Source organism: Scatophagus argus, chromosome 10 (genome assembly GCF_020382885.2).
Source record: "Scatophagus argus isolate fScaArg1 chromosome 10, fScaArg1.pri, whole genome shotgun sequence".
Taxonomy (NCBI): Eukaryota; Metazoa; Chordata; class Actinopteri; family Scatophagidae; genus Scatophagus; species Scatophagus argus.
In genome coordinates this window covers 24061825-24089439 of record NC_058502.1, presented here as the reverse complement: position 1 = coordinate 24089439, position 27615 = coordinate 24061825, and the positions used below count along the sequence as shown (strand labels likewise).

The 27615-nt window shown below is 40.1% G+C and overlaps 1 protein-coding gene and 1 long non-coding RNA gene across 3 annotated transcripts; both read right to left on the bottom strand.

Moving 5' to 3' along the window:
* Positions 1-1404: 1404 nt before the first annotated feature.
* Positions 1405-26486, bottom strand: fam98a (family with sequence similarity 98 member A). Of its 2 annotated transcripts, XM_046402906.1 has the most exons (8): positions 26332-26486; positions 14407-14555; positions 11667-11801; positions 10785-10966; positions 9689-9769; positions 9478-9594; positions 4680-4847; positions 1405-2617 (listed from the first exon to the last, which is right to left on the bottom strand). In XM_046402906.1, exons 1-8 carry the CDS (start codon positions 26367-26369, stop codon positions 1988-1990), a joined length of 1500 nt encoding a protein of 499 aa, XP_046258862.1. In that variant the 5' UTR covers positions 26370-26486; the 3' UTR covers positions 1405-1987. The 2 variants fall into 2 exon arrangements, with proteins under 2 accessions (XP_046258862.1, XP_046258863.1); XM_046402907.1 differs by lacking the exon at positions 14407-14555 and having other exon boundaries at positions 26332-26474.
* On the bottom strand, positions 15920-26325 carry LOC124066488. Its single transcript, XR_006844617.1, has 2 exons — positions 22360-26325; positions 15920-21595 (listed from the first exon to the last, which is right to left on the bottom strand). It is a non-coding gene; the product is annotated as an uncharacterized LOC124066488 (long non-coding RNA).
* Positions 26487-27615: the final 1129 nt, after the last annotated feature.

The window sequence follows — 27615 nt, the reverse complement described above, 5'->3', positions numbered from 1 at the left end:
ATCTTTCACAACAAAATGCAGAAATAAAATACATTATTCAGTTCCTAAAGGAAACAGTACACAGCAGTAAAAGGATGCACTTAGAGGAGGGGAAATACATTCATCAGCCACAACTTTAAAATCACCCGCTCAATATTTTGAAGGTCCCCAAAACAGCTCTGATCTGTCAGTGGAAGGGACACAGGACCTCTGGGGGTATTTATAATAGTCCAGCACGCACTCCAGAAGACATAACTAGTCAAGACACCAAATGTTAAATTGTGCATGTGAGCGTGTAGCCCATACTGCTCATAAAATATACTGGAAATATTTTTGAAATTGTTCTAAAGATGTAAAGCTGCACAGACACATTGCCTCAAATGAAGTCGCTCTTCAAAATAAAAGCACGGGAGTTGATAATTTACAAACAACAACCACCAGATTAGAGATCAATTTTCAAAGGTTGCACCACTAAACAAGAAAGACGTATTTTCTATGGTTAACTGCATTTGCTTTACAACTTCAACACCCTGACAATGTACTTACTTGTCCTAATTTCAGCCTTGGCATTAAACATATTTGACAATGACAGGTTGGGGAGTCAGAATAACAAGTATTATGTCATTAAAATGCTAACAGGCTCCAGTTCAAGCAGTGTGGTCGCCAAGAAAATGTGAAAGTTGAATTAGGGTTCTCTCTTGCTAAAAAATACAGCAACGCAGCATGCAAACACACCACTAAATACAGACACAAACATAAATCCTTTACAAGACAACTAGCTTATGTTGTGAGCAAAGACATTAGACAAACACAACTACTTTCCCACAACCAAACTAGATGCCAGATCTGAGTTTTAAATTATAACTTGTGATAGCTACTTATAAAATGTCAAGAAAACTGTAACTTCTTTAAAATTTACTTTGAATTTACTTAAATTAACTACCAAGCAGAGTTGAGCTGGGGGAGATTGATCTTGCCAGTCAGAACAACTCAAAAAAGAGTGTAAGAGAAACAGCAATTCATGTATTTAAAAATGTTTTCCAAAAATTCCCCGTTATCATTATTGCTCTGCATCTCTCTTTCAGAACTGAATCCAGAGATATACCAGAGAGTGGAGAGAATGGCTGTCAATAGTATGATCTAAACAACATAGCTACAACTCATGACACTGATGATGGGTCTATTAGTGTGGATATGCAAATGAACAATCACTGCCAGGAGTCAATAAATTCTACTAGACTTCATAAAAGCACAGGCCGGTCCTGACTACATGCTCCCATGACGTTTGACTTGGTAATACTGTATATATTAACTCACAGTTGTATATGGCTTGTGAGTATTTTGTAGTTAAAATAAAGACGCTTTTCCAAAAATCATTTTTTTCCTCATCGGTTGGCTTAGATAACCACGGAATGACAAGTAATGTTCTCATTTCAAATTTTATTGATCATTCACACATGTAAGCTTTTCAATATACAAATTTTTAATGCACATAATCTTCCATGAGCAGAAGTTGACATTTTTGAAATAAATAACAAAAGAGACTCCAGTCAAATCTAACGGAAAAAAAATAGACTGCAAAGATTATGTTTTTCTGTCAAATTCAATGAAACTATTGAGGATTTCAAAAAACCTACATGCAATAACAGGGTGCACTTCTAATGCAAGGTACACAGTAGGTGCACTCACACTGAAATCTTCTCTTTCAAAAAATATCTAATATATGGCTCATACAATGTCAAAATGAGGTCAAAATAGCAGTTCATCCAATCAACTATTTATAGTAAAGCTGTTACCTTGAATACTATTGAGAAGCCAGAGAAAATATTAATACACATGTATGAAAAAGCAAAAGACCACATTAGAACTGTCCTCTGTAGCAACACAATAATTCCAAAACAGCATGTCCCAAGTAGATACAGTCTCTCTATGTGTATATATCCCAGATGCTCATTTGACATTTCATACAACTCTCAGTGGACTCTGCTTTAATGCCCCATACTAGTCTTTAACTATTGTAGTGTCTGCCTTGATTAAAGCCAGCTTGGCTATAGTGCTGCCCACCATGTTGGTAGAACTGTTCAAACTGTCCTCCTTGGTTAAAATTCTGCACCCCTCTCCCACCCCATCCTCGACCTCCTCTTCCCCTAGCCCCCCGACATCCTCGCCCACCGCTCCTCTCCTGATGCCAGCTTCCATCTTGGTGGTAACTGTCATGGTAAACACCTCGTCCTCCATGGGAGCCAGGGTCCTGAAAGCCTCCTTGGTTGTTCCCTCCTACATAGCCACCTCTCACTCCACCCACCTGATGAACTCCTGCATCTTGATAGTGGCCCTGATTCTCACTGCCTCTCCCTCCGCTGCCTCCGTCTCCCCAGTTTCCCTGCACCTTTGCCCCTTTGGCACCTCCTCCTTTGCCTCCCCTGTCTCCATATCCTCCGCCTCCTCTCTCATGTCCTCCACGGCTACCTTGGGAGTAATGATCATAGCCCCCCCTCCCACCTCCATGTCCACTCCCACCATAGGGTCCTCCACTTAGTGGAGCATCCTGACGCTTCTGCCAGGAGGGCATCTCTGGAGGCGGAGGCTCAATCTCACAGGGTCGACCTCCCCTGTCTGGCACTCTGCCCATTAGGACCTAAGAAAAAGGTACTTGTTAAAACAAGATGATTCAAAAGGAAGCCCTTCAGCCAAATTTGACAACTTTTTTTAAGTTTTTGTCATTTTTACTAAACATGATGTGTTAAAAAAAGGGACTAACGGCAAAATATTTAACTGTATTTATACAGAGTCAGGGAGCTTTCAGGTATTACAAAACAGACTAACACATTTTAGGGCTGAAGACCCTTCTGAGTTTGTCTTGGTTCATTATTATTATTGGTATCAGTTATTTATGTTTATTGCTTGTCTCGTCTCATCTTCCTCCACTTATCCGAATCCAGGTCATGGGGACGGCAGCCTCAGCAGGAAAGCCCCTCGTGTCCTGGGTCTACCCCAGGTCTCCTCTTGGATGGACATGCCCAAAACAACTTCCCAGGGAGACATTCAGCAGGCATCCTAACCACGTGCCTGAACCACCTCAACTGGCTCCTCTCGATACAAAGGAGCAACGGCTCTACTCTGAGCCCCTCCAGGATGTCCGAGCTCCTCATCCTATCTCTAAGGCTAAGCCCGGCCACCCTGCAGAGAAAACTCATTTCGGCCGCTTGTATCTGCAATACTGTTCTTTCACTACCCACAGATCATGACCATATGTGAGGGTTGGAATGTAGATTGACTGGTAAATCGAGAGCTTCGCCTTCCGGCTAAACTCTCTTCACAACGACAGACCGGTACAGTGGACGCTGCTCCGATCCACCTGTCAATTTCTTGCTCCATTTTACTCTCGCTCGTGAACAAGATCCCAATATATTTAAACTCCTCCACTTAGGGCAGCAACTCTCCTTCAAACCAAAGTGTGCAATCCACCCTTTACCGGCTGACAACCGTGGCCTCGGATTTAGAGGTGCTGATCTTCATCCCAGTCACTTCACACTCAGCTGCAAACCATCCCAGTGTGAACTTGAGGTCACTGCTTGATGACGGCAATAGAACTACATCATCCACAAAAAGCAGAGATGGAATCCTAAGGCCACCAAACATGACATCATCCGCCACTTGGCTGTGCCCAGAAATTCTGTACCTAAAAATTATGAACAGAACCGATGACAACCACAACAGAGTCCAACCCTAACAAGAAACAAGTTTGACTTGTTGCTGGCAATGCGAACCAAGCTCTCACTCCGGCAATACACAAAGTGGATGGCCCGTAACAACTGACCGACCACCCCATATTCCCGGAGAACCTCCCCGCAGGATGCCCCGAGGGACTCAGTTATAAGCCTTCTCCAAGTCAACAACACACATGTGGCCTGGTTGGGCAAACTCCTATGATCCCTCTAGCACCCTTGTGAGGCTGCAGAGCTGGCTAGACTCCTTCCCCACCAGTGAGATTAACATTCCATGTCCCAACAGCTAGCTTCACCATCCATGGATTGGACTGCCAAGGTCTCTGCCTTTATCTGCTGCCCAATCCACACTGCACCGGATTACTTTGACTCCTCCTGCAGGTGGCGGGCCCACTGAAGGACAGATCCATGTCCTTGCTTTGGGCTGGACCCGGCCGGGCCCCATGGGCAAAGGCCTGGCTCCAAGGCAGGGCCCCAGTAACCCTCTGGGCAGGGTACGCTTATCCTTAATTTTACCTTTCATCAAGGTCGCTGTTTATTGCAATTACTGAAATGCTACATGCACTGTGATGCAGAAACAAGAGTGTGATTGATCTCACTCCCTTAAACAGAATTTAACCAGATGAAGTGAAACCAACTTGCTCCTGCTCATGGTTAAATCTGAGTGCAAAGGGGCTTGAACTTACAAATTGCTGCTTGTGGACACAATTTTAAATATTTTCATGGGACATTTACACAGTAACAAAAATAAATGATCTTAATGAACTTAAAATGATCTTCAAGTTGAGGCACACATTGCTGTGCCATAGTGATTGTGTCAGTTTTATTCTTGCCTCTGTTAGTGAAAAAATATATAAGCAATAAGTAATGTAAATATACTATAGTTTGCAAGTTTTAGCACATATCACAATGAATACTACATAAAGTAAGTTGAATATGGAAAAGACTGTGACTACACTGTGTGTAACCCACCTTATTAATGGCACAAGCAGTCTTCTCTCTTATCTTGCCACTGCTTGTACGCAAGATCTTCGAGAAGTCTTGTCGAGCAGCAAGAAGGTGGGCAACAGAGATCTTACTTTTGGTGCCAAGGGCAGAACGTAGTGGTTGGTAAAGTTTGGCCAACTTTTCAGCATGCACCTGTAATATTAATAACAATAATGTTTATATAGCATCTTTCGAAACACAGTCACAAAGTCCTTTACAAAAAAAATTAAAACCCATAGAGTGGATGAACTGAAAGACTACACACATTAAAATGCAAAAATTGGAAATTTAGATCTAAAATTATTAGGTAAGAGGAGTCAGGTTGCCTTTTTAAAAGAGGCTGAACCACAGCAAAGAAAAAAGGAATGAAACCTACTATCAGAGAGCAGTTTAAATTTTAGAATAGTGGGAGACATAGTGTCTGTTCTGGTGAACCTGAACTGATGTAGAGTTCTGAATAAAGCTGTGGCTGCAGGGAGCACTGATTAGAATGCATCATGCACATAGGGTGGAGGTACATTTATGTATAGATGTGTCTGTGTGCGGTTCTGGAGAGAAAGAAAGCCAACAGAAGAAACAATCCATCACACAATATAAGAACTTAAATCAGGCATAAATCTTCTAAGTCAACGCTTAGCAATGCTAAACATCCAGCATGAGCATCTAACATCTAAGCAAGCACAAAATGCTAGTGTAGCTTCATAACAGGACTTTACATGCAATGGACATCATTCAGGCTAACTAATTGCAAGGTCACTTGTGTGAATTTCCTCTTAACATACTCTAATATTTACATGCTACAAACATTTTCTGATAACCATATCCCCCGTTACTACAATTCCAAGTGAGTCGCGGTAAATTTGCAGTAAATTTCCACAGGGCTGGAAAAATCACACCCAAACAACCCACAACAGGCACATTTAATACACAACTAAACTAAAGTAGCAAAATATGCAGCTCGAGAGTTTTTAACCATAGCACTGAAAGTCTAAAGAAGAGAACTCAACATTTCGAGGTGAACTAATGAGTGCTTGCTCAACCTTGCAGCATTTTTCCTTCATCCTCTGAATATTTTCAGGCTATGCTTAGACTAAATCTTTTGGTTTTAAAAGGAGAGACTTCATCTACAGTGGTGTAACATGAATTATAAATGTTATTCAGCAAATCGCTGAAAGAAGGAGGCGATGTCAAGAAACTAGTCGGATGTTAAACTAAGTTTTGACTTCTGCTTTCATGGGGAGGCCCCTTACTTTCAGTGAAGGGAAATCTTAATGCTTCAGTCAGTGCTATACTTCCAACTCTGCAGCAACAGTTTGAGGAAGGCCCTTTTCTATTCCAGCATGACTGTGCCCCATTGCAAAAAGCAAGGTCCATAAAGACATGGTTGGATTAATGTGCTGTAGAAGAACTTGATTGGGCTGCACAGAGCCCTGACCTCAACCCCACTGAATACCTTTTGGATTTACTGAAATAGAGAATGCAAGCCAGACCTTTTTGTCCAACATCAGTGCCTGATCCTACTGTTGTTCTCTTGTATGAATGGGCAAAATCGCACACAAACACTTCAAAATCTTGAGGAAAGTCTTCCTAGAGGAGTGGAAACTTATAGCTGCAAAGCTGTCTATGCATTTAGAATGCGATGTCATAAAGTCATCGTTGATGTAATGGACTGTTGGATCAATTCTTTTGTCTATATAGTGTATCGAAACCTGGCAGAGTTGTAGACAACAATTCAGGGAATTCACTGGTTAAGGTGGAAACATACAGTGCATCCGGAAAGTATTCACACGGCTTCGCTTCTTGCACATTTTTTATGTGTCATTCCAAAATGGATTAAAATCATTTTTCCCTCAAAATTCTACACAAAATACCCCATAATGACAAAGTGAAACAAGTTTGTTTGATTTTTTTGCAATTTTATTAAAAATAAAAATATATATATATATAACATGTACATAAATATTCACACCCTATGATCAATACTTTGTTGAAGCCCTTTTGGCAGCAATTACAGCCTCAAATCTTTTTGAGTATGATCATATAAGCTTGGCACACTTATTTTTGGGCAGTTTCTCCCACTCTTTAATGCAAAACCTCCCAGGCTCCATCAGGTTGGATGGGGAGCGTCAGTGCATAGTCATTTTCAGATCTCTCCAGGGATGCTCAATAGGGTTCAAGTCTGGGCTCTGGCTGGGCCACTCAAGGACATTCACAGAGTTGTCCCAAAGCCACTCCTTTGTGATGTTGGCTGTATGCTTATGGTCATTGTCCTGTTGGAAGATAAACCTTCGCCTCAGTCTGAGGTCCAGTGCACTCTGGAGCATGTTGTCAGCAAGGATGTCTCTGTACATTGCTGCAGTCATCTTTCCCTCGACCCTTACTAGTCTCCCAATTCCTGTTGCCGCAAAACATTCAGATGGCATGATGCTACGACCACCATGCTTCACAGTAGGAATGGTATTGGCCAGGTGATGAGCAGTGATTGGTTTCCTCCAGACATGACGCTTGTCATTCATGCCAAAGAGTTCAATCTGAACTGAGAATTTTGTTTTTTGTGGTCTGAGAGTCCTTCGGGTGCATTTTGGCAAACTCCAGGTGGCCTTTCATATGCATTTTACTGAGGAGTGGCTTCCGTCATGGCCACTCTACCATACAGGCCTGATTGGCGGAGTGTTGCAGAAATGGTTGTCCTTCTTGAAGGTTCTCCCCTCTCCACAGAGCAATGCTAGAGCTCTGTCAGTGTGACCATTGAGTTCTTGGTCACGCCCCTGACTAAGGCCCTTCTACCCCGATCACTCAGTTTAGTTGGGGGGTCAGCTCTAGGAAGAGTCCTGGTGGTTCCAAACTTCTTCCACTTACAGATTATGTAGGCCACTGTGGTCTTTGGGATCTTTAATGTGGCAGAAATCTTTCTGTACCCTTTCCCAGATCTGTGCCTCAACACAATCCTGTCTCAGAGGTCTACAGACAATTCCTTTGACTTCATGGCTTGGTTTGTGCTCTTTGTTAACTGTGAGGGCTTATATAGACAGGTGTGTGCCTTTCCAAATCATGCCCAATCAACTGAATTTACCACAGGTAGACTCAAGTCGTAGAAACCTCTGAAGGATGATCAATGGAAATAGGATGCACCTGAGCTGAATTTTGAGCGTCATGGCAAAGGGTGTGAATACTTATGTACATGTTACATTTTTTGTTTTTCATTTTTAATAAATTTGGAAAAAAGCAAGCAAACTTGTTTCACTCATTATGGGGTATTTTGTGTAGAATTTTGAGGGAAAAAATGAATTTAATCCATTTTGGAATGAGACTATATATATAAGATATATATATATATATATATAATATATAATATATATATGAGACATAACAAAATGTGGAAAAAGCGAAGCAGTGTGAACACTTTCCGGATGCACTGTATCTAGGTGGTCTATTACCAAGCAGATTTTTTCCTTAATCAGGACAGAAAAGGCTTCAAAACAACAGTAAACAAGAGCTGTCTGGGCTGGTTTAAAAAGACATAACCAGGTGGGCAGGCCTTATTTAGAGAAATATGATCATCGGTGTCGGCCAAGCTCCTGAGATAATGAAAAAAATTCTTTATAGAATATGTTAAGTATGCGATTTGCTTTTTGGAACATGACTGTAATCATCGGAGCCCATTATATATATACTGTATATTGTATTACTCTGTGACATATATACGAGATTTTTCAAATCATGCTCAACATTTTTTCTTGTTAAAACCCATGTGTTCTTAGACAGGCTTGGTAGGAGTCAGAAGTTTTAGTGTGGCTGTACTCAGGTCTGAACATGGTAAGGTTTAGTTGATTGACAAAAGACGACTGCCAGCTATTTTTATAACCTTTGAAGTTGTTTGCCAAGCAGAAATGTCAACCATTTCACAATTCCAGCTTCTAAACTGTGAGGATTTGCTACATTTCTTACATTACAGCAAAACAAAAATCTTTACATTTTATACAATTGGTTGGGCAAAACAAGCCATTTGATGATACCACCTTGAGCTATAGAAAACCACTTCAAGGAATCTACAGTTTTTGTGATATTTTATAGACCAAATAATTGAGAAAGTAATTCCTTTCCATTCCTAATGCCAGCCGATATCAAGTTTTTTCTGAAGTCCACATAGCAGACAGTGCCGTGAGGCCTGGTTTACATTGATTGATTTCTTTCTAGGGTGTGATGAGAAAGTGTGTTCAAGTGTGGCTCACAATAATGAGATTAAAATAATCTAAAATCTAGAATAACACTTGTGGGAAGGCTCATAGAACCCTTTTACCTCACGAGAAAACCTGCTTGGATGCAGAGTTACTTATGGTTCCTAGAGACTTCAAAAGCAGAATGGGAGCCTCCAGCTATCAAGCTCCTGTGGAACAAGATCCCAGTTTGGGTTCAGGAGGCAGACCATCTCCACATTTAGAAGTGGGCTTAAATCTTTAAACTTTGACAAAATTTATAGTTTGGGCTGGCTCACATTAACCCTGAACCACTCCTCAGTCTGCTGCTGCAGGCTTAAACTGGAAGGGGATTGGTCTTCCTCTCCATCTATACGCATTCTTATACCATCCATGCATATTAGTAACTTTTATTCATTTTTATATGAATAAAATTTACTTGACATGAAGAAAATAAATATTAAATATATTAAAACAGAATACATAGTATAGAATATATAGTGAAAAAAGGACCTTCTAGTGTTATTTGTACTTGATCAGTGCATTATGCCATTTTCAGAATGAGAAGATTCCAAGTTTCCACATACCTTTGCTCTGTGAGACCAACCAAAAGATTGCACTGTCACATCGAGACGTTTCAACAACATTTTTCTTCTCACTTCATACTCATTTACAAGTGCTTGGTTTATAGCTTCAATTTTTTCCTGAAACACAGCAAGGAAAGAAAATTTATATATGCCATCATTCACTTATGCACTGTTAATCAATATAGTATTTATATATAGTTTGAGTATTTACCAAGTGGACAGGTCCGAGGGCTTTCTTCATCAAAGGCTCTCCTACATGATTTGATGACACTCGGCTTATAGCTTCTTTTAGCTAAAAAAAAAAATGGACAACATGCAGACGTAGTATAATCGCAATTTCAAGGTGAGAATGCTGTGGAAAATGTAAATGAAACAGAATGCAATAATTTGCTGGAAGAAGTATTAGCTGATGCTGGTCAAAAGATCAAATTTTGTTTATTCGTTATCATTTACAGCGGCATAATTAGTGGCATAACAAAAACAATTTAAACTGCTGAGGAAACAGATTATTGTGTTGATTTTGCTTTACTCAAAGACATATGTTTAAAACAAAATGAATATCTGTAAACTGTAGAAAAACAGATTTCAGAAAATTGGGACCTGGAATTAAGAACACAGATTTTGATGAAATTCTTTGTCACTGTGTCTCTCTTGTGTCCTTTTATTTAAACTTGTGTTCTAACATTAAACTGCACTTCACTGTTGGACACATCATGGTCCTCTGAACAGAAACTCTTGGTGTTTAGCTCCACTGTAAGCTATAAGCTCCATCAGCCGTTAGCTCCCTAAGCCAAACACACCTCAGGACTGCTGCTCACCAGCAACTCTCCTCCTGCTAATTTCAAGATTTGCCAAACTCTCGTGACCACGGAACCCACCAGACAGCACTGCATTAAAAGCCAACAAAGTGCATTATTATACGGGTTTGGAAACAGTTTGGGAAAGCCACTGTTGGTAAACGCACTTTGTTGTCTTCACATGCAAGTTAAGATGCCACTGACTTCTCTTAGCCAGTGCTCATCTGAGATGGACTGACAGAAAGAGGAAATGTGTGCTGTGATCTGACAAGGCCACTTTTCAAACTCTTTTTGGCAATTATGAAGATCTTGTCCTCTGGGTCAAAGAGAAAAAGAACCATTCAGGTTGCAAATTTTAGACGCAAGCATTTGTGATGGCTGTAAAGGTACATACAAACTTTGGAGCTACGTATGCTTCCATCCAAACAAGGATATCTTTCCAGGATGTCCCTGAAAGACATTGCCAAACCATATTCTGCATCATCCCTCTGTGTCACTAGACAAACTAACCTTCTTTTCAATACCACTGAAGAACTGGAACATGGTAATGGTGGCAGGAGGCTTGGACATGCCCAGCACCATGCATATGCTCTTCAGTTCCTGGAACAGAGGGCTGCCCGACTCTTGGGCTTTCTTCTCAGGCTTATTAACCAGGATCATCCTTGATGCCTCCAACTCGGACACCAGAAAGGCTGAGATAAAAATTGCAAAAAAACGTAAAAATGTAATTTAAATGAAATCAAACTATCCCTACCAATATTAGATCTACATCTGTTTTTCTTGCTATGACAAGCAAAATATAACAAGTAAAATATAGGCAGCCTATTGATATAAGCAGTTTGGGTGAAGTTAGCTATTAAAATCAGCGAGAAAAGCTGTCTCATACACTCCAAGCATCCAAAACTGATGCCAACACAAAACAATCAATACCAAAAAAAATCTGCTACAAGTGTGGGACATTTAAAGCTCCTTAGACTGTGGGAGTGTACAGACTTTGTCAGATTAACATACTTATTTACTGTTGTTTATATTTTTTCATGTAAATGTAGCATATCTCTTCCAACTTCCACCTGCACAGATGTGCAGACTATTCCAAAAATAATTTCAGACAAGCCTCTTGTGCTGCTGTCATACCCCTGAGTAAGGCACTGATCTCCTAAGTGCTTGTAGCAGTGTGCTATGCTGCGTTGCCATCACTCTCTTCATGCAAGTCTTTATAGATGTTCTGTGTCCATGTGTATTTCAGGGACGTGTGTTTGTATATAAAAATAAGAATGAAGAAAAATTTTTCATTTCTCCCCGCAGAAAAATACAGTAATTTTTCTTCTTCTTAAAAACTTTAAAATGAAGTTGCTCTTTACATTGTGAAGTTGGAAAGTGCTTTTATTATACTTAGGAGCAGCAGACAGTCAGTCCTGTTGAGGAGCCTCTGGGTGATGTCACCACTGGTGAGGACAGAGTAAGGACATGCAAGCTCTGACAGCAGACCACTCATCTCCAGCTGAAATCCCTCTGCCTCACTTGGACCTGGGAAGGGTTAAATGACAAACATGATCTAATGAGACAAACACATAACGTGTTTAAATATTATATAATATTTATTATATAATATATATAATTATATCTCATATACCAGGTCTAAGCATTAGGTGTGTCAGCAGCAACTTGGCAGACCAGAAACCCTCACTGCTGACTTTATGACAACAGTAAAATGTCAGTTTTTCCCCCCTTTTTCTGTCAAAACTTAACATAATCTAACGAATTACATACAATATATACTCAATTAATTGTGCATGTGTGGATATCTATATCTATATCGATATCTACAGTTGTCCCTCACTATAAAGCATTTTTTTGTGCAATTTTACATGCTCTGTTTTTTTCATCAGCGGATGAATGCGCATTGTGTTCTGCATCCTGATTGGCTAAGGGAGAACCCACACATTGTGTTCTGCGTCCTGATTGGCTAAGGGACTGTAGACCATTGTTAATCAATCTCCTCCGTGTCGTGTCTCCTGTACAGTACAGAATGCGTTTAGCTTGCCAAATTTACATAAATGTTCAATCGCTAGCAGTGTGACTCTGAAGTGCTACATGTTTGCAAGTTTTCTCCCCGACAAAACCCACAGTGTCAACGAAACGTTCTGCACCAACAAAGGCACCTGCGGTGAGAAAATGTTAATGCCTGTCTGAGAAAAGTGTGTGTGGTGAGGGGTTTTACAGCCTTAAAACATATATAATAATTGTAAAAAATAAAGCTGACGCGATAAACAAGGTACTTGTGTATACATACAAAATTAGAGAACAACCTACAATTTCCTAAATGTCAAGGTCACTGCATAGTCCTATTTGAAATTATCCAACCAGGTGTAAAAGAGCAGTATTTAAGTATTTTTCATGAGTTACAAATATTATGAAGCACTGTATAGAAAACTTACAGATATCTGAAAAAGAACACTGATCAAAATTAGAGAGCACCGTCAGATACCTCCCAGCTATTGGTGTTAATCTGGCACCTGGTGCTAATTTCCTTAAAAATCTGACAAAACCTATTTAACTGTCAGCCTAATTTTCCAGTTTTCACTGACTTTGCAAAATGGTGAGAAGTTCTAAAGTGACTGAAACTCTCCAGCAACAGGCTGATAGGATGACCCTATCAGCCATAGCAAGAGAAGTTGGTCGTTCCAAATCTGTGATTTGTAGAATATAGCATCTTTACAACATCACAAACTCATTCATGTCCCTCAAGAAGGCTGGTCGTCCACGAAAGACAAATACAAGAGAGGACAAGATAATGTAGAGAATCTCAATGGGCAATCGGTTAAACACTGCACTTGGAATTGCTCTTCTGTTCAGCGCCAAACAGGGTAAGGATCTGTCTCCTCACACAGTATCTTGACGTTAAGGAGCATTGGGACTGAAAGCTCACTCTGCAGTGACCAAACATCTCATTAGCAGAATCAAAAGGCTAGACTAACTTTTGCTGAGGAGCATGTTGTGTGGATAGAGGAGAACTGGTCCAAAGTTCACTTTAGTGATCAAAGCAAGTTTAATTTATTTGGGTCCGATGGGAAACATGCTCATCTGCATGTCTGCAGAGGAGATGGCATGTTGCTGCAAAATGCTGAGGTAAGTGTGCCCTCAATTTTGACTAAGTCATCAACAATGCCCCCACCAAAACACACTCACACCATCACACCTCCTCCATGCTTCGCACTGGAAACCACACATTCAAGAACTATCCATTCACCCTCTCTATATCTATATAACAAAGATACGGCGGTTAGAACCAAAGATCTCAAATTTGGACTCCTCAAACCAAAGGATAGTCTTCCACTGAGACAATATCCCTTCCTTGTTTTTCTTGACCCAAGCAAATCTCTTCTGCTTGTTGTTCTTCGTAAGTAATGAGTTCTTTGCCCAATTCAAACAGGAAGGCCTGACTCATGCAATTTCCTCTAAACAGTGGATGCTGAAATATGTCCGCCAGTTGAACTATACAAAGCATTTATGTGGGCTCTAATATGAGGTGCCGTAAATTGCCGGTTTCTGAGGCTGGTAATTCCAATAAACCTATCCTCTGCAGCAGAGGTAGCTCTTGGTTTTCCTTTCCTGGGATGAACGGTCCTCACCTTGATTTCCGAAAGTAATGATGGACTGTCTTTTCTCCTTACTGAGTGTTTCTTGCCATAATATAGATTTGTACAGTAGTTGTAGTAGCACTAATAGGGATATTGCCTCTGTACATACCCTTCCTCTGCACAAGACAACTGATGACTGATTAACATGGCAAGAAATTGTACAAATTAAATCTTGACAAGGCATACCTATGAACTGAAAAGAATTCCAGGCGACTATCTCGTGAATCTGATGAAAGAATTCAATGAGTATGCAAAGCTGTCATCAAAGCTAAATGTGGTTAGCTGATTTGGACAATCTAAAATATGAAACATATTCTGGGTTGTTTAACAATTTTTTTGTTAATTACATAATTCCACACGTGTTTCTTCATAGCCTGGATGTCCTCAGTATTAATGTACAATGTTGAAAATAATAAAAATAAAGAAAAAAACATTGAAGGAGAAGGTGCCTCATGTACAGCTTTGGTTAATGGTTATACAATACATCTTACAATTTGTGGCCTGGACATTCTCCTCCAACTTGCAGTATAGTCTAAGCTCTGAAATAATCCAGGCACAGAGCTTAGTATACTCAGGTGAAGCTGCTCCTCTGCTCACAACAGAATCCAAAGCTCCTTCATCCAACAGAGGGCCCTGGTACCTACAGGGACACACACACACGAACATACACACAGCTAAATTAAAACAGTAAAACCATAGTTAATTTCAGCCACAACTCTTCGCTTCTCTTACCAGTAGAGTTGGACGTTATCCAAATGTTTTTTTATTTTTATACCATTAAATCTCCTCCACATTTTATCCCGGTATACAGTATTGCAGTGACATGGGTTTCCGTTAAAATCTGCTGGTATTTTTTAATGTCAAAATTTCTGGTCAAAATATTCCCTACAAGTACAATTTGAATTTTGACTCAAAGAAATTATAAATGAGGACATAGACACCACAAGTGCGCAACAAGACGCCATCACTTCTCTGTGATTATGGAGGCTTGAACTTCTCAACAGCATGCAAATTTCTCATTAGAGATTTCAGCTTTTTCAGTTTGTTAGATTTTATTGCATATATAGGCTATTTCAAAATGCACAGAGTGAACTTTTTTTTTTTGTATTATTTCAGGGTGGCAGCACCCCGCGTGATTACAATGGTATGAGCCAGTCCAGATGTGTTTTTTGTTTGCAAATTGTTTTATCTGAGAATAGTTCCTTTATTCATATTAAAAGAGCGCAGCTTTGTGCAGTATTTATTTTAGATGTCAATTAGAGTCAATTGACAGCACTTATTAGCACAGACTTATTTTATTTGATACAGTCTATACTTTTCTAACTTTATTATATAAATGTGGGATGGCTGTTTGTGAGAAACATTTTCATCCAGGTAGCTCATACTGGGCATCCAGGACCTTTACCATGTCCTTAAAAGATTTTTTTCCACCGTGTGGAAAGAGACCATTTCCTTCACCAAGTATTTTATCACTGCATCAGTACAGGTTTTTCAACAGACACTGTCTCTTTTGTACTGTTGTTTTCCCGAAGGCCCCCATTATCATCAGCTGCGTGTAACTGGTCGTTGACCCAGTTGTTGTTGGTCCTGCATCGGTATCAGCGAGAGGCGTTGAAACTGATGCACTGCGTGAACTCGGGGATAAATGCATCCTCGCAGCAGTGAGTGGGTGGTTGTTTCGGAGATAGGTCCTTAAGTTAGATATAGTTCCATCTCTTGTGGCCACCTTTTTATGCACAATTTGCAAATGGCTTTGTCCGTATTTACCTCCTTTCCCTTCTCATTGGCTTGGAACCCGAAATACTGCCAAACTGCAGGAGTCATGTTTTTCTTAGGGACCAGGTCACTTGTGCAACTAGCCATCTTTCTCCCCCTCTCTCTTCTCCGCGCTGTTCACATTCATAAACTTTATTGAACATCTCCAAAAATAGAATATATTATACTACAAAAGCCAAACTGAAAATTCAACCACACATGACATTAAATAAATTGTTTAATATTTAATCCATACCTCCTACATAAGTGCATTGCATTATTTTATTTTATTTATTTTTTTTTTTTTTTTACTGACGGTACTGAAACTGATACCTTGCTATTTTTAAGACCCTGCAGTATACCTTATTACCTTCCAACCCTACTTACCAGTAAAGTTACAGTATGACCATGATGATAAGCTTCTGAAGGAATTAACCAGATTCTGCTTTGACGTAGAGCATTTCTCAGCAAGAGGAGAGCTCAGACTTGTTTTAAACTTCACTCTGAAACTGTCTGCAGTTTCAGAAACAAGAGTACAGGTGGGAGGCCCTATCCTAAATGAACAGGACCCAAAGGATCCAACATTCCAATGCTGGTGACCACAAAATACCATTATCAGTGGTCCTGTGTCTCTTCCCTTGACAGGTGAGACGGGGCCGTCAGGTTGTAGGTTTGTATTTGGGGAGCGTGAAGGCCATTTGAGACATTCCTGAGCCATTTTCGAAATGTGACGGGGTACACTGTCCAAGGTGGGGGAAGACTAGCTAAAAGGAAGAGCTGTTGCCATGGTGGAGGTGTATCTGGTCTGCAATGTTTAGGTGCGTGGGGTATGTCAGAAATCATCCACGATTGCCAGAATGCAAAGTTTCCCCACAGAACACTGCATTATAAACATCTGATGAATTTTATTCACTTCGCCTGTCAATGATTTTAATGTTGTGGATGATTGCTTTCAGTTACAACATACACCAAAGTTCATCAGCTGATGCACCAACAATCACCTGAAGCTCAATATCACCAAAACCAATGTCCCTGAGTCAAACATCAATGTTGCTGCAAAAAAGCTACAGGGTTCCTCAAGCTGCTGGTGGCCAGGGCACTGGGGGCTTTGCCTTCACTAGATTTATAAGCAGTCTGTTTGTTTCTTGTCATTGGATGGTACAGCAGCAAGGAGGTTCTGATTTCCAACCCTGGCTCAGATCTTTTATGTGGAGTGTATTTATTCCCTCTGGGCACTCCAGATTCCGCCAGCCATGTCCCAGAGGTTGGAGAAGCGGCTTGTGACCGACGGGTTGCCAGTTTAATTCGATTCCCCCACTGGAGTGGCAGGAAAATTTGGGTGTGGTGGAGTGATTAATGAGAAAATGCCCCCCAGGGCTGTGTTTTGAGACCGCTTTTCATCAACTTCATGGTGCTCAGATAATCATCTGGCAATCAACCAGTCCAAAACAAAATAACTGGTTATTACTTCAGGAGGAAGAGGGGGGATCCTGCCCCTCTCTACATCAAAGCAGTCAAGGTGGAGAGAGTGAGTGATTTCAAATTCCTGGGAACTTACATCTCTCAAGACCTGGACTACCACAGTCCTTTGGTTTGTGGAAAAAAGCACAGTAGCAAATGTACTTCTTACAGTCACTGATTAAAGCAAATTTGTCCCAGGAACTGCTGTTGTCATCCAGACAACTTTCTGTTCACAATGCTGCCCTCCGAGAAGCATCATCTGTCCATTGATGTCCTTACCTCCAGACCCCTGAACAGTTTTTATCCAAGCACTATAAAAGAAATTACCTCATCACTGTGCAAAACAAATATCTGGAATTGTGCAATAGATATTTTTTTCATTTATTTTATTTATGTTTTTGTCTTCCTACTTATTTATTCCATTCTGCTTTTGAGTTGTTTGTTGCAGTTCATTTTTTATTATATCTTTTAGCACCTTATTCCCTGACCACAAAGAGTTGCATCAGATGTTGTACAAGTGTGCAATCACAAAGGCATCCTATCATATTTTGTCCTATTCATCCATCCATCTTTGTACCGTTCTTGATGGCATTTATACATTACTGTATTTTCCGCACTATAATGCACACCTAAAAGCCTTCAATTTTCTCAAAAGCCGACAGTGCGCCTTATAATCCGATGCGCCTTATGTATGGATCAATATTGGTTAATCGTGGCTACCGTAGTCAGGGGGCGTGGCCGAAGTAACGGCTTTAAGTACCGGTACAGTAAAGAGGAATTCCAGTACAACACCATTTGTGTGTGTAAAGACCCCAAAATGGTTCCTTTCAAGAGACATGCTTACGACGTGGAGTTCAAGCTCAAGGCTATCAGTCACGCAGTAGAACATGGGAATAGAGCAGCAGCGAGACAATTTAACATTAACGAATCAATGGTGCGGAAGTGGATGAAGCAGCAAGATGACCTGCGCCAGGTAAAGAAGACTAAACAGAGTTTCCGAGGGAACAAAGCAAGATGGCCACAGTTAGAGGACAAACTCGAATAGGGGGTTGTTGACAGAGAGCAGCAAGTAGAAGTGTCTCTACAGTCACTATTCGAATAAAGGCAACAGTGCTAGCACGCGAACTTAACATCGATGAATTTAGAGGCACCTTCTTGGTGCTATCGGTTTATGAAAAGACGTAATCTCTCCATCCGCACACGAACTAGTGTTTCGCAGCAACTGCCAAAAGACTACCAAGAAAAGCTGGCCACTTTCCGCGCATACTGCAAAAACAAGATCGCTGAAAAAAAAAAAATTCCGGCCAGAGCACATCATCAACATGGACGAGGTTCCACTCACCTTTGATATTCCTGTGAACCACACTGGATAAAATGGGAGCGCGTACGGTGAATGTTCGCACCACAGGGAATTAGAAGTCGTCCTTCACTGTAGTTCTCGCCTGCCAGGCTAATGGTCAGAAACTTCCACCCATGGTTATTTTCAAGAGGAAAACCTTGCCAAAAGAAAACTTTCCAGCCGGCGTCGTTATCAAAGCTAACTCTAAGGGATGGATGGATGAAGAAAAGATGAGTGAGTGGCTGAGAGAAATTTACGTCAAGAGACCGGGTGGCTTTTTTCACACAGCCCCTATTGATCTATTACTCCATGCGCTCCCATATCACCGACGGTGTCAAAAAACAAGTGAAGCACACTAATTCAGTGCTTGCCGTCATTCCGGGTGGATTGACAAAAGAACTCCAGCCGCTAGATATTGGTGTCAACAGGACACTCAAAGCTAGACTGCGAACTGCGTGGGGGCAGTGTATGACAGAAGGCGAACACACGTTCACCAAGACATTCAGACAGCGCCGAACGGCATACGCCACTATCCGCCAGTGGATCGTAAATGCCTGGGCTGATATATCAGTCTCAACTGTGGTCCAAGCTTTCAGGAAGGCAGGAATCGTCACTGAACTGCCAGAAAACAGCAGCGACACTGACTCGGATAATGACTCTGACTCGGATAATGACGACGTTGACGAGACGGGCATGTTGGATGCCGTATTCGCCCAACTGTTCAATTCAGACACTGAAGAAGAAGAATTCGAGGGATTCGTGGATAAGGAATGAACTGATAAAGTGAGCTTTACGTGTTGTGAATATGGACATTAACGTTTGAACAACGTTGAGTTATTGTTATATTGTTATTGCTTTGCACTATTTCGAGAGTTACTATATTGTGATTGCACTAACGTTTGATTTACCGTAATGGTATCAGACTGTTTCTTTTACACTGAAGAAGAAGAATTCGAGGGATTCGTGGATAAGGAATGAACTGATAAAGTGAGCTTTACGTATTGTGAATATGGACATTAACGTTTGAACAACGTTGAGTTATTGTTATATTGTTATTGCTTTGCACTATTTCGAGAGTTACTATATTGTGATTGCACTAACGTTTGATTTACCGTAACAGTATCAGACTGTTTCTTTTACGCGTTTACTGAATCGAGGAAAAGTTCTATTAATAAAGTTTGACTGACTTATCTGACTGTTTTGTTGACATTCCCTTTAGCGCAGCTCCATCTAGTGGATGCATAACGCAACCCCAGCCACTACTGTAGCTTCTATTCTATGCGCCCTATAATGCGGTGCCCCCTATATATGAAAACAATAGGCCATTCATTGAAGGTGCGCTTATAATTCGATGCGCCTTATAGTGCGGAAAATACGGTATATATTTATACTGTGTATTTAGTCTCAAAAGTAATACACATAACAAAATGCAGGCACACGATAAAAGCACACAGAAGAGCAAGCAGAAAATGCAAGAGAGCATTTCTGCACTTTGAACACAGGGCTATGACAAGAGTAAGCTTGGCCCTCTCTGCAAGTTTAAGTTTATATTTTTAATAAAAATTAACATTCCGTGAACGTTCCCCAAACCAAAAATAGTTTGTACAAATCATATCTTACCGGCTTTGTCTGTGACAAATGTCTAGCTGGCCCAACTGCCCATTCGTTACTTGTATTCCTCCACCTGCTGTCTGTGGCAGGGCCATCTGACTGAACAAAGCGTCACTCCACTGACATCAACTTTCAGCTTACCCCGACGGTTAACAGGGACAACCTCAATGCAGAGATGCACTGCTTCACTATAGTCCCACTTTCGTCCTTTGCAGTTATCACACTTTTAAATCAATAACTCAACACTGTACTGCATGGTTTTTTATTTCATACACCTTAACATTACAACATGTGTGTAATAACAGATAAAGTGTCATAAATAAATGGTAAACTTTAAAGAATAGTAAAAGTAATGTGAATTTACTGAAATAATGTGATATAGTTAAAAACAACAATCATTAGCATTTACAAGTGTCTAGTTTCACACATTACGCTGGAAACAAGGAGCGGCCATTTGGCACCACAGATCTCGATAAATACAGCCTAGCTGTTGTATACATTTTCATCAGTTATCTTAAGCGTCTATCCATAATGGAGGTGACAGTAAATATATTTTAATTTCTCTGACACATCCAACAACCACCAAAGGTTTTTGATCTACACAATTAAACTACAGGTGTACCAACCATGTTGAGCATATACTGAGATTATGCTGTGAAAATGTGCAGCACGGTCTCAGCATATAATACAATGGCAACACAGGCTATTAAGACTCAGTAAAGCTAACCATCTACTTGTTCAAAATACCCTGTCCATGGTTCCTTCTCATAGACAAAAGGAAGAACTGAAGTAGTCCAAATTAGCTCTTAAAGTGCAACTACAAAACCAGAGCAGCCTCACACTTGCCCTCAGCTACCCTATGGTCAACTGTCAACAGAAGGACAACAAATAAAACATTTTCAAATTGAATTTTGGGAACAGTATGCAGCATCTGTAACAAAAAACAAAGAGAGTTGATGGTCTGATAGTTATATGTTTGTTCATCACATAAACAAATCCTTATGATTGGTGTCTGAACAACTATTACATTTTCTCTTGTTAAAACTACAGTCAACAGTTTATTGCAACATACAACACAACCTTTGTGTTTACTTTCACTCAATACATCTGCAATATGACATTTGTCTGATACCCTCTGTGGAAGTGTGTCCCAGTTCCATAAAGTGCACCAACAATGAAAAATAAACTCTGCACTAAGGTTTAATATACAGGTAATCACAGGAAACATACAAGTCCCAGGACCCATCCACCTTGCTGTCCCACAAATTTTGGCCCTGGACAGAAGGTCTACAGAAAAACTTGGGCAGGAAAAAAGTTTTGGAAGAGTTATAGAACAACCAGACATGACTGAACAGCGAGTCAGCATCAAAGAATCCAATCTAGAAACTTTTAGAATAAGAGGTGTGTTGATTGACCTCCCACATACTGAACCTCTTAATGAACCAGCACAGCTAAAGTCCAAGGGAGGAAGCTCTTGCTATCTGCCGTCCAGCCTACTCCATTCTTCACATCAACTGAATTAAACAGACCAAAAGCAGAATCAGTCACAAAAACTATGTACCATACATACATGAATATGTAACCAATAATGTCATGGATTGGCTTTGGTTCGTGAGGAAAACAGAAAAAAGGAGCCACACATATATGAAGTACAAAGATGCAGAGAGATGCTATGAGACAGCTACCTTTCTTTCTTTTTTTTTTTTTTTTTTTTTTTTACCATAATAAACGTTTGTGTTTGAATATCTCCACAGTTAGGAAGTGATATGTAGTTATGTGTAACTGTGGACATAGTAAAATGACAATTATTAAGAAACATTTGAATGTGAATCAATTTGTATTTTTTTAAAAAAGCACGAGTACTGCACTAATACACTGGATCTGCCAAAAACCTGAGTTTTGTATCGGTTAAGAAAACACTGGATTGGTGCGTCACTATTAGCACATGTAATACTCATATCCATAGATCATTTTCAGGTGTACTATGGCTGAGAACCATGCACTTGAAACAAAAAATAGTCAAGACCCCTACAATCCACATGCTGCTCACACAGCCAGTATGTGCCAGTCATCAGTTTCCTGTAATTTTGCTCTCATGTGGGTCCTTAAAATTTGCTGCAACAATAACAACAATAATTTCACTACAATTAACTCAGACTAAAAATAAATAGTGCCATTTCAAGATAAAATTTAATGGCCACTTGTGAACGAAGCATACAGCTTCAGTCTTTGTGATGGCCACATGCAGTTTATGTTTTTGAGTAAAACATACACTTACCAATAGCAGTATTGTCTTGGCCTGTTCTGTTAGCAGGGATGAACTGGAGCTTTCTCTGCCATTCTGAAAAAAGTTACTCAGTGATGCCCAAATGTACTTCAACTGTTGTAATGTCAATATTAAAGATGGTGCCTAACTTATGTTGTTAACTTCTAATCTTCATAACTTACTGGAGTACCTAAAGTAACATTAACAAAACACATCTAAATGTTGCTCAGGTTTACTGTTATAGAACCCAAGGGTTGACATGATCTCTATTATTTGCAATATTACGACAGATATCGTAACGTTTAGAATTTAAACACGAGATATCAGACTTAAATGTTAACTAACACTTGCGTGCAATAAGCTAACATTTGCCCTGATACTGGTTACGGTTAGCAAACATCAACAAATGCTAGCTTGTTCTTGTGTTATGAAGTATGGAAGCAACCGTTTTGTAAAGCTGGAGCTTCAACTGTGATGACAGTAAGGTACTTAAATAACTACCTGCTCACGAATTGGATCCCGCCATATCGACAAAGATGTTCCATGAACCAGAAGCACTTCTACAGCCGTTAGCTTCTCCCTTCACTCTCGCAAGAATTTGAGAATGTGATAACGTGCTGGTACCAAAGAAACTAATACAGGAAGAACTTCTATGCTCATGCCATGATCCACCTGCTAGGAGGTTGCATTTTTTTCATCAATTTGCTCTATCAGTGCCTTAAATTGTCATATGGTGTGACATGAAAGCTATTTCATATGAAGTGAAAATGAGGTATTTATTTTTTTTCTAACTCACTTCATCAAACATTTTAATCATGACTGCTTTGATATTTAACATTTCCTTGTGAAAATTTCGTATATTTCGGTTTATTTTTCGAAATCATCATGCAACGGAGGACATTGCTCCTCAACGTTTTTAAGCTATTTTAGATAAATTCTCTTAAACCCTGTAACAGTAAGAAATTGCTTAAGACTCTTGCTGATACTAATTTCCTTTGATCTATTGATATTTTCATGAACTGCAACTAACAAAGACTTTTCTTGTCACAATTGTGAATGTCGCACCAAATGACATGGTGTCACGCCATATGATGCACTGCACCACACCTCAATGTCAGTTTGCTTTTTAACCAAAAATCAGAAAAGCACAACTCAACTCATGACTTTGCAACTCCACTCCAGAGATATTGTTGTAACTTCCTGGTTGGGTGCGGTGCTCTTCATCAATAAGATGTCCAAATTATTGTCCGTTCAAAATATAAATTATAGTGTCACACCATATGACGACCATTTTGCGGACCAAATGTATTTGGACAGAATTTGTTTCGACATTATGCATACTCATCGACGGCAATTGGTAACACAGTATTATTTTATATGCACTGTAGAACTATTAAATATTTATAATTTATTTGGAAATATGCTCTTATTTGTGAGGGCTCTCATATGCCGGACAGTCACACCATATGACATTTTTGATGTTTGGATCAAAACTCAGGGTACAAATCTTAATATACCCACAACACCTTTGGTAGTATTGTACTATATCTTGTCAGAGGAACTGCATTTAAATATATATAGTAGCCATTGTTAGGAAAATGCATAAGCACGGGTGAGACATCTGCTGCATATCTCCTTGTTTGCGCACTGATATCGTTCTGTGAAAAACTGGTCATTATTTTCTGCAGGGATGGGAAATGCGTGGTATTGGGCTGCGTGTGTGACAGGTGCCTTTGGAAAAGTAGCAGCTTGGTCCTGAAGGCTTTGATGTGTGAATACAGTTGGCTTACCACTGCATTTTGCCCCTGAATGCTCGTGTTCAGCTCATTCAGATGTCACGTTATGTCAACTAAAAATCCAAAATCAGGCAGCCTAACAGGATCGGATAGTTCTGGCATCAGTTGTCCCTTTTTGCCAAGAATTGTCCGATTTCCTCCCTAAGAGAATAGAAGCGTTGCAGTGCCGACCCCTGACTGAGCCATCTGACATTGTTGTGATACACAACATCTCCATATTCAGCCTGAATGTCGAGCAGAAACAGTTGAAACTGGCGGTGGCATAGGGCTTTGGAGCGAATATAACTAATAGCCTTTATCACCAGTTTCATCACATGATCATATTTCAGATGTTTGGCACATAGAACTTGTTGGTGAATAATACAGTGGAGTTTTATAGCTTTGCCTCCTTCTTCCTCCACTTCGCTCGCCAGCCATGGCAGGTGCGCCATCTGTAATAATCCCAGTGATTTATTCCCCACAGTAGTTATATGTCATTTACAGCAGAACAAACAGAAACAAATAAATCAGTTCCTTTTGTTTGGTCTTTAAGGCTCTGGAGGTCAAGTAGCTCTTCACTCACGTTCATTTCGTTGTCCACTCCTCAATAACAAATCAATAACTGAACGGTGTCAGAGGCATCGGTGCTTTCGTCGCAGGCTAACGAAAAAAAGTCAGTTTCTCCTCCTTTTGCCTCCAACTGTCTCTTAATATGAGATGAAACGTCTTCAATTCGCCGTACCACAGTGTTACGAGCCAGGCAAACATTGGCAAATTCTTTCTTCTTCTCAGGACAAATTGTGTCCACCATTTTCATCACACAGTCTTTAATAAACTCACCCTCACTAAAAGGTTTGCAGTGCTTGGCAATCAGCTTTGCCACCTCGTAGCTAGCCTTTGTGAAATTTTCATTTGTCCCGCGCAATCTTGTATAAAAGCGCTGCTGTGCCGTTAAAACAGCTTCTAGTTGCTTCAACTTTTCGCCACGTTCGTTCCCAGTTAGATTTTCGTAGTTTGCATGTTTCGTCTAGTAGTGCCTCTTGATATTGAATTCCTTGAAAACAGCCACAGTCTCTTGGCAAATTAGACAGACACAGTTGTTTCGTATTTCAGTGAAAAAATACTCCAATTTCCACTTGTCCTGAAAGCGGCGGCCCTCGCTGTCAACTTTCCTTCTTTTGGTTGCAGTCGCCATTTTGAAATTGGGCCACGTAAGTTTTGACCCTTGGGTCAAGTTAATTAAGAGTGTGGCCACGAGGCTACTGCCATCTGCTGGTATAATGTAAAATTGTATTTTGTAGACATATATTTTATACTGTGGTCAACAGTGCTGGTGGGCCGCCTATTATTGATTTTATGACAGAGGCTGTGGGCTGGTAGAAATTTGAATGTGGGCCGCATTTGGCCCCCGGGCCGGACTTTGGACATGCCTGTCTTACAGCATGAAACTCACTTTCCACAACAAACCCGCTAGACTACGTTACATACCCGGGTTACAAACAAGACCACCAACTGTGCCTCAAGACTGTTCTGAATAAACTGAAATTGTTAAAGTAACTAAAAAGAAAAGCTGTAAATGTTTATATTGGCTGATTTTTTTCAATTTACTAGCCATTGGCTGATAGACTAAAATCTTAAGACACTAAGTCATTACTTCGAGAAACGTAACTTATTATTTTGCGATATTCGAGTCATTATTTTGAAATACTAACTGAATACTATTTCGGGAAAAAAAATTATTATAATAACATACAGGATCTTGTTTTAATCACACTGGCGGAAATGACTTTCCATATTCGCCAAAGAAGCCAAACCAAAAATTAAAATATGTTTATTTAAGAAAGAATCTCAAAAAGAAATGGTCTCGGGTCGTTTAATTTACATGTGAGAAGCTACGAGAGTTTTTAGCACAAGTAATTAGCAAGAAAGACTTTATTAGTAAATCGTTTATTTGAATTTCTGTTTGTGCTGGCGTAGCTTGTGGATATATAAAGTTAGGTCTATTAATACCGGTGCGCCCAGAGATAGCTATGACGCAGTGAAATAAAAAAAAATCTATCAGCATAACCTTAACTACACCAGCAAGTTAGCCGTTTTGCTACACCGAAATACGCAGGAAAAAGTAGGAAAGTCTCGGTAAAGCTGGTCATTCGAATGCAAGCTTTTGCATATAATCTTAAGACAGCGACATATTGCGTTTTTGACTTACCCTAAATCCTCAAGAGAGACAAGGATGTCATTCTCCATCCCAACAATATCGTTATGGTCCAAACCTACGTGGTCCGAAAGAGGATTTGCACATTAACCAGGTCAGCGAATACACGTTTTAGTTCCTCTGCTTCTTCTTTGGATTTAATGGCAGTTGGTCAAGCAGCTTGCCAATGCTTTATCGCCACCTTGAGGACGCCAACGTGAAACAGTCAAAAGACAAGAAAAAAATTAAGAGAAGAATCAACTTTATTGGCAGTATATATATTTTTACATACACCTACTGAATTTGACTACTGCATTTATCCCATCCTTAGTTAAACACACACATGCAACACCCGGCAAATTACATGCAGTGAAACACACACAGGAGCAGTGGGCCGCATCAGGCGCCCGGGGAGCATATTGGGGGGTTAAGTGCCTTGCTCAAGGGCACATCAGCCGGCTAATGGAGGGGGGGAGTATTTTTCACATTAATCACTCCACCACACCCAAATTTTTCCTGCCCGTCCGGTGGGGGAATCGAACCGGTGACCCTCCGATCACAAGCCGCTTCTCCAACCTCTAGGCCACGGCTGCCCCCCAATAATTCTTTGTGCTATACTTGTTCTTTCTACATAAACATGGATGTGCAATCACTTATAGGCACCAAATTCCTTCAGTCTGACTCAGTCAATCATAGTAATTGTATCTGTTCAATACATAAAGACTGTCCTTCTATACAAGGTCAAGGTCAAGGTCCATGGTGCCACATAAAAGCACATAGTTAGTATAAAAAGAGAAAAAGTAAAAATAAAAACCAAAATACACTCATTAAAACATGATGCATAAACACAGAGGACAGACAAGACAGTATAAATTCAAAGCCCAACAGTGCAATAACAGTATAGACAATAAATACAGTGTAATACAATACAACACTATACAATATAGTACAATACAATATGGACAATAATTTCAGTTCATTTCAATTCAATTTATTTATACGGTGCCAAATCATAACAAAAGTTGTCTCGTGACACTTTACAATTAGAGCAGGTCAAGGCAAAACTCTTTATTCCTTTACAGATCTACGAGTACATTGGCTTCTGTATGACGTCCCTCGTCACCTCTCCCAGGTGGATGTAACGACCCATTTCAGGGATAAGCCTATAGGCTCACAGCCCCTTTTGTTTAGGAATTCAATACATACAGAGGTTTAATACTCTGCACTCTCCACCAAAATTTAGAACTGAAGAAGCTTCTTGGATGAGAGGTGAAACGTCCTCAAGAACCCTAAGTCCAG

Excerpts from the sequence above, each read along its gene's own strand:
- fam98a (XM_046402906.1), bottom strand. The coding sequence starts at position 26,369 with ATGGAGAATGACATCCTTGTCTCTCTTGAGGATTTAGG. Across the intron at positions 11,802-14,406 it reads GAATGTCCAGGCCACAAATT|GTCCAAGTGAGGCAGAGGGA; the intron begins GTAAGATGTATT and ends AACCCTTCCCAG. Across the intron at positions 9,595-9,688 it reads CCCTCGGACCTGTCCACTTG|GAAAAAATTGAAGCTATAAA; the intron begins GTAAATACTCAA and ends GCTGTGTTTCAG.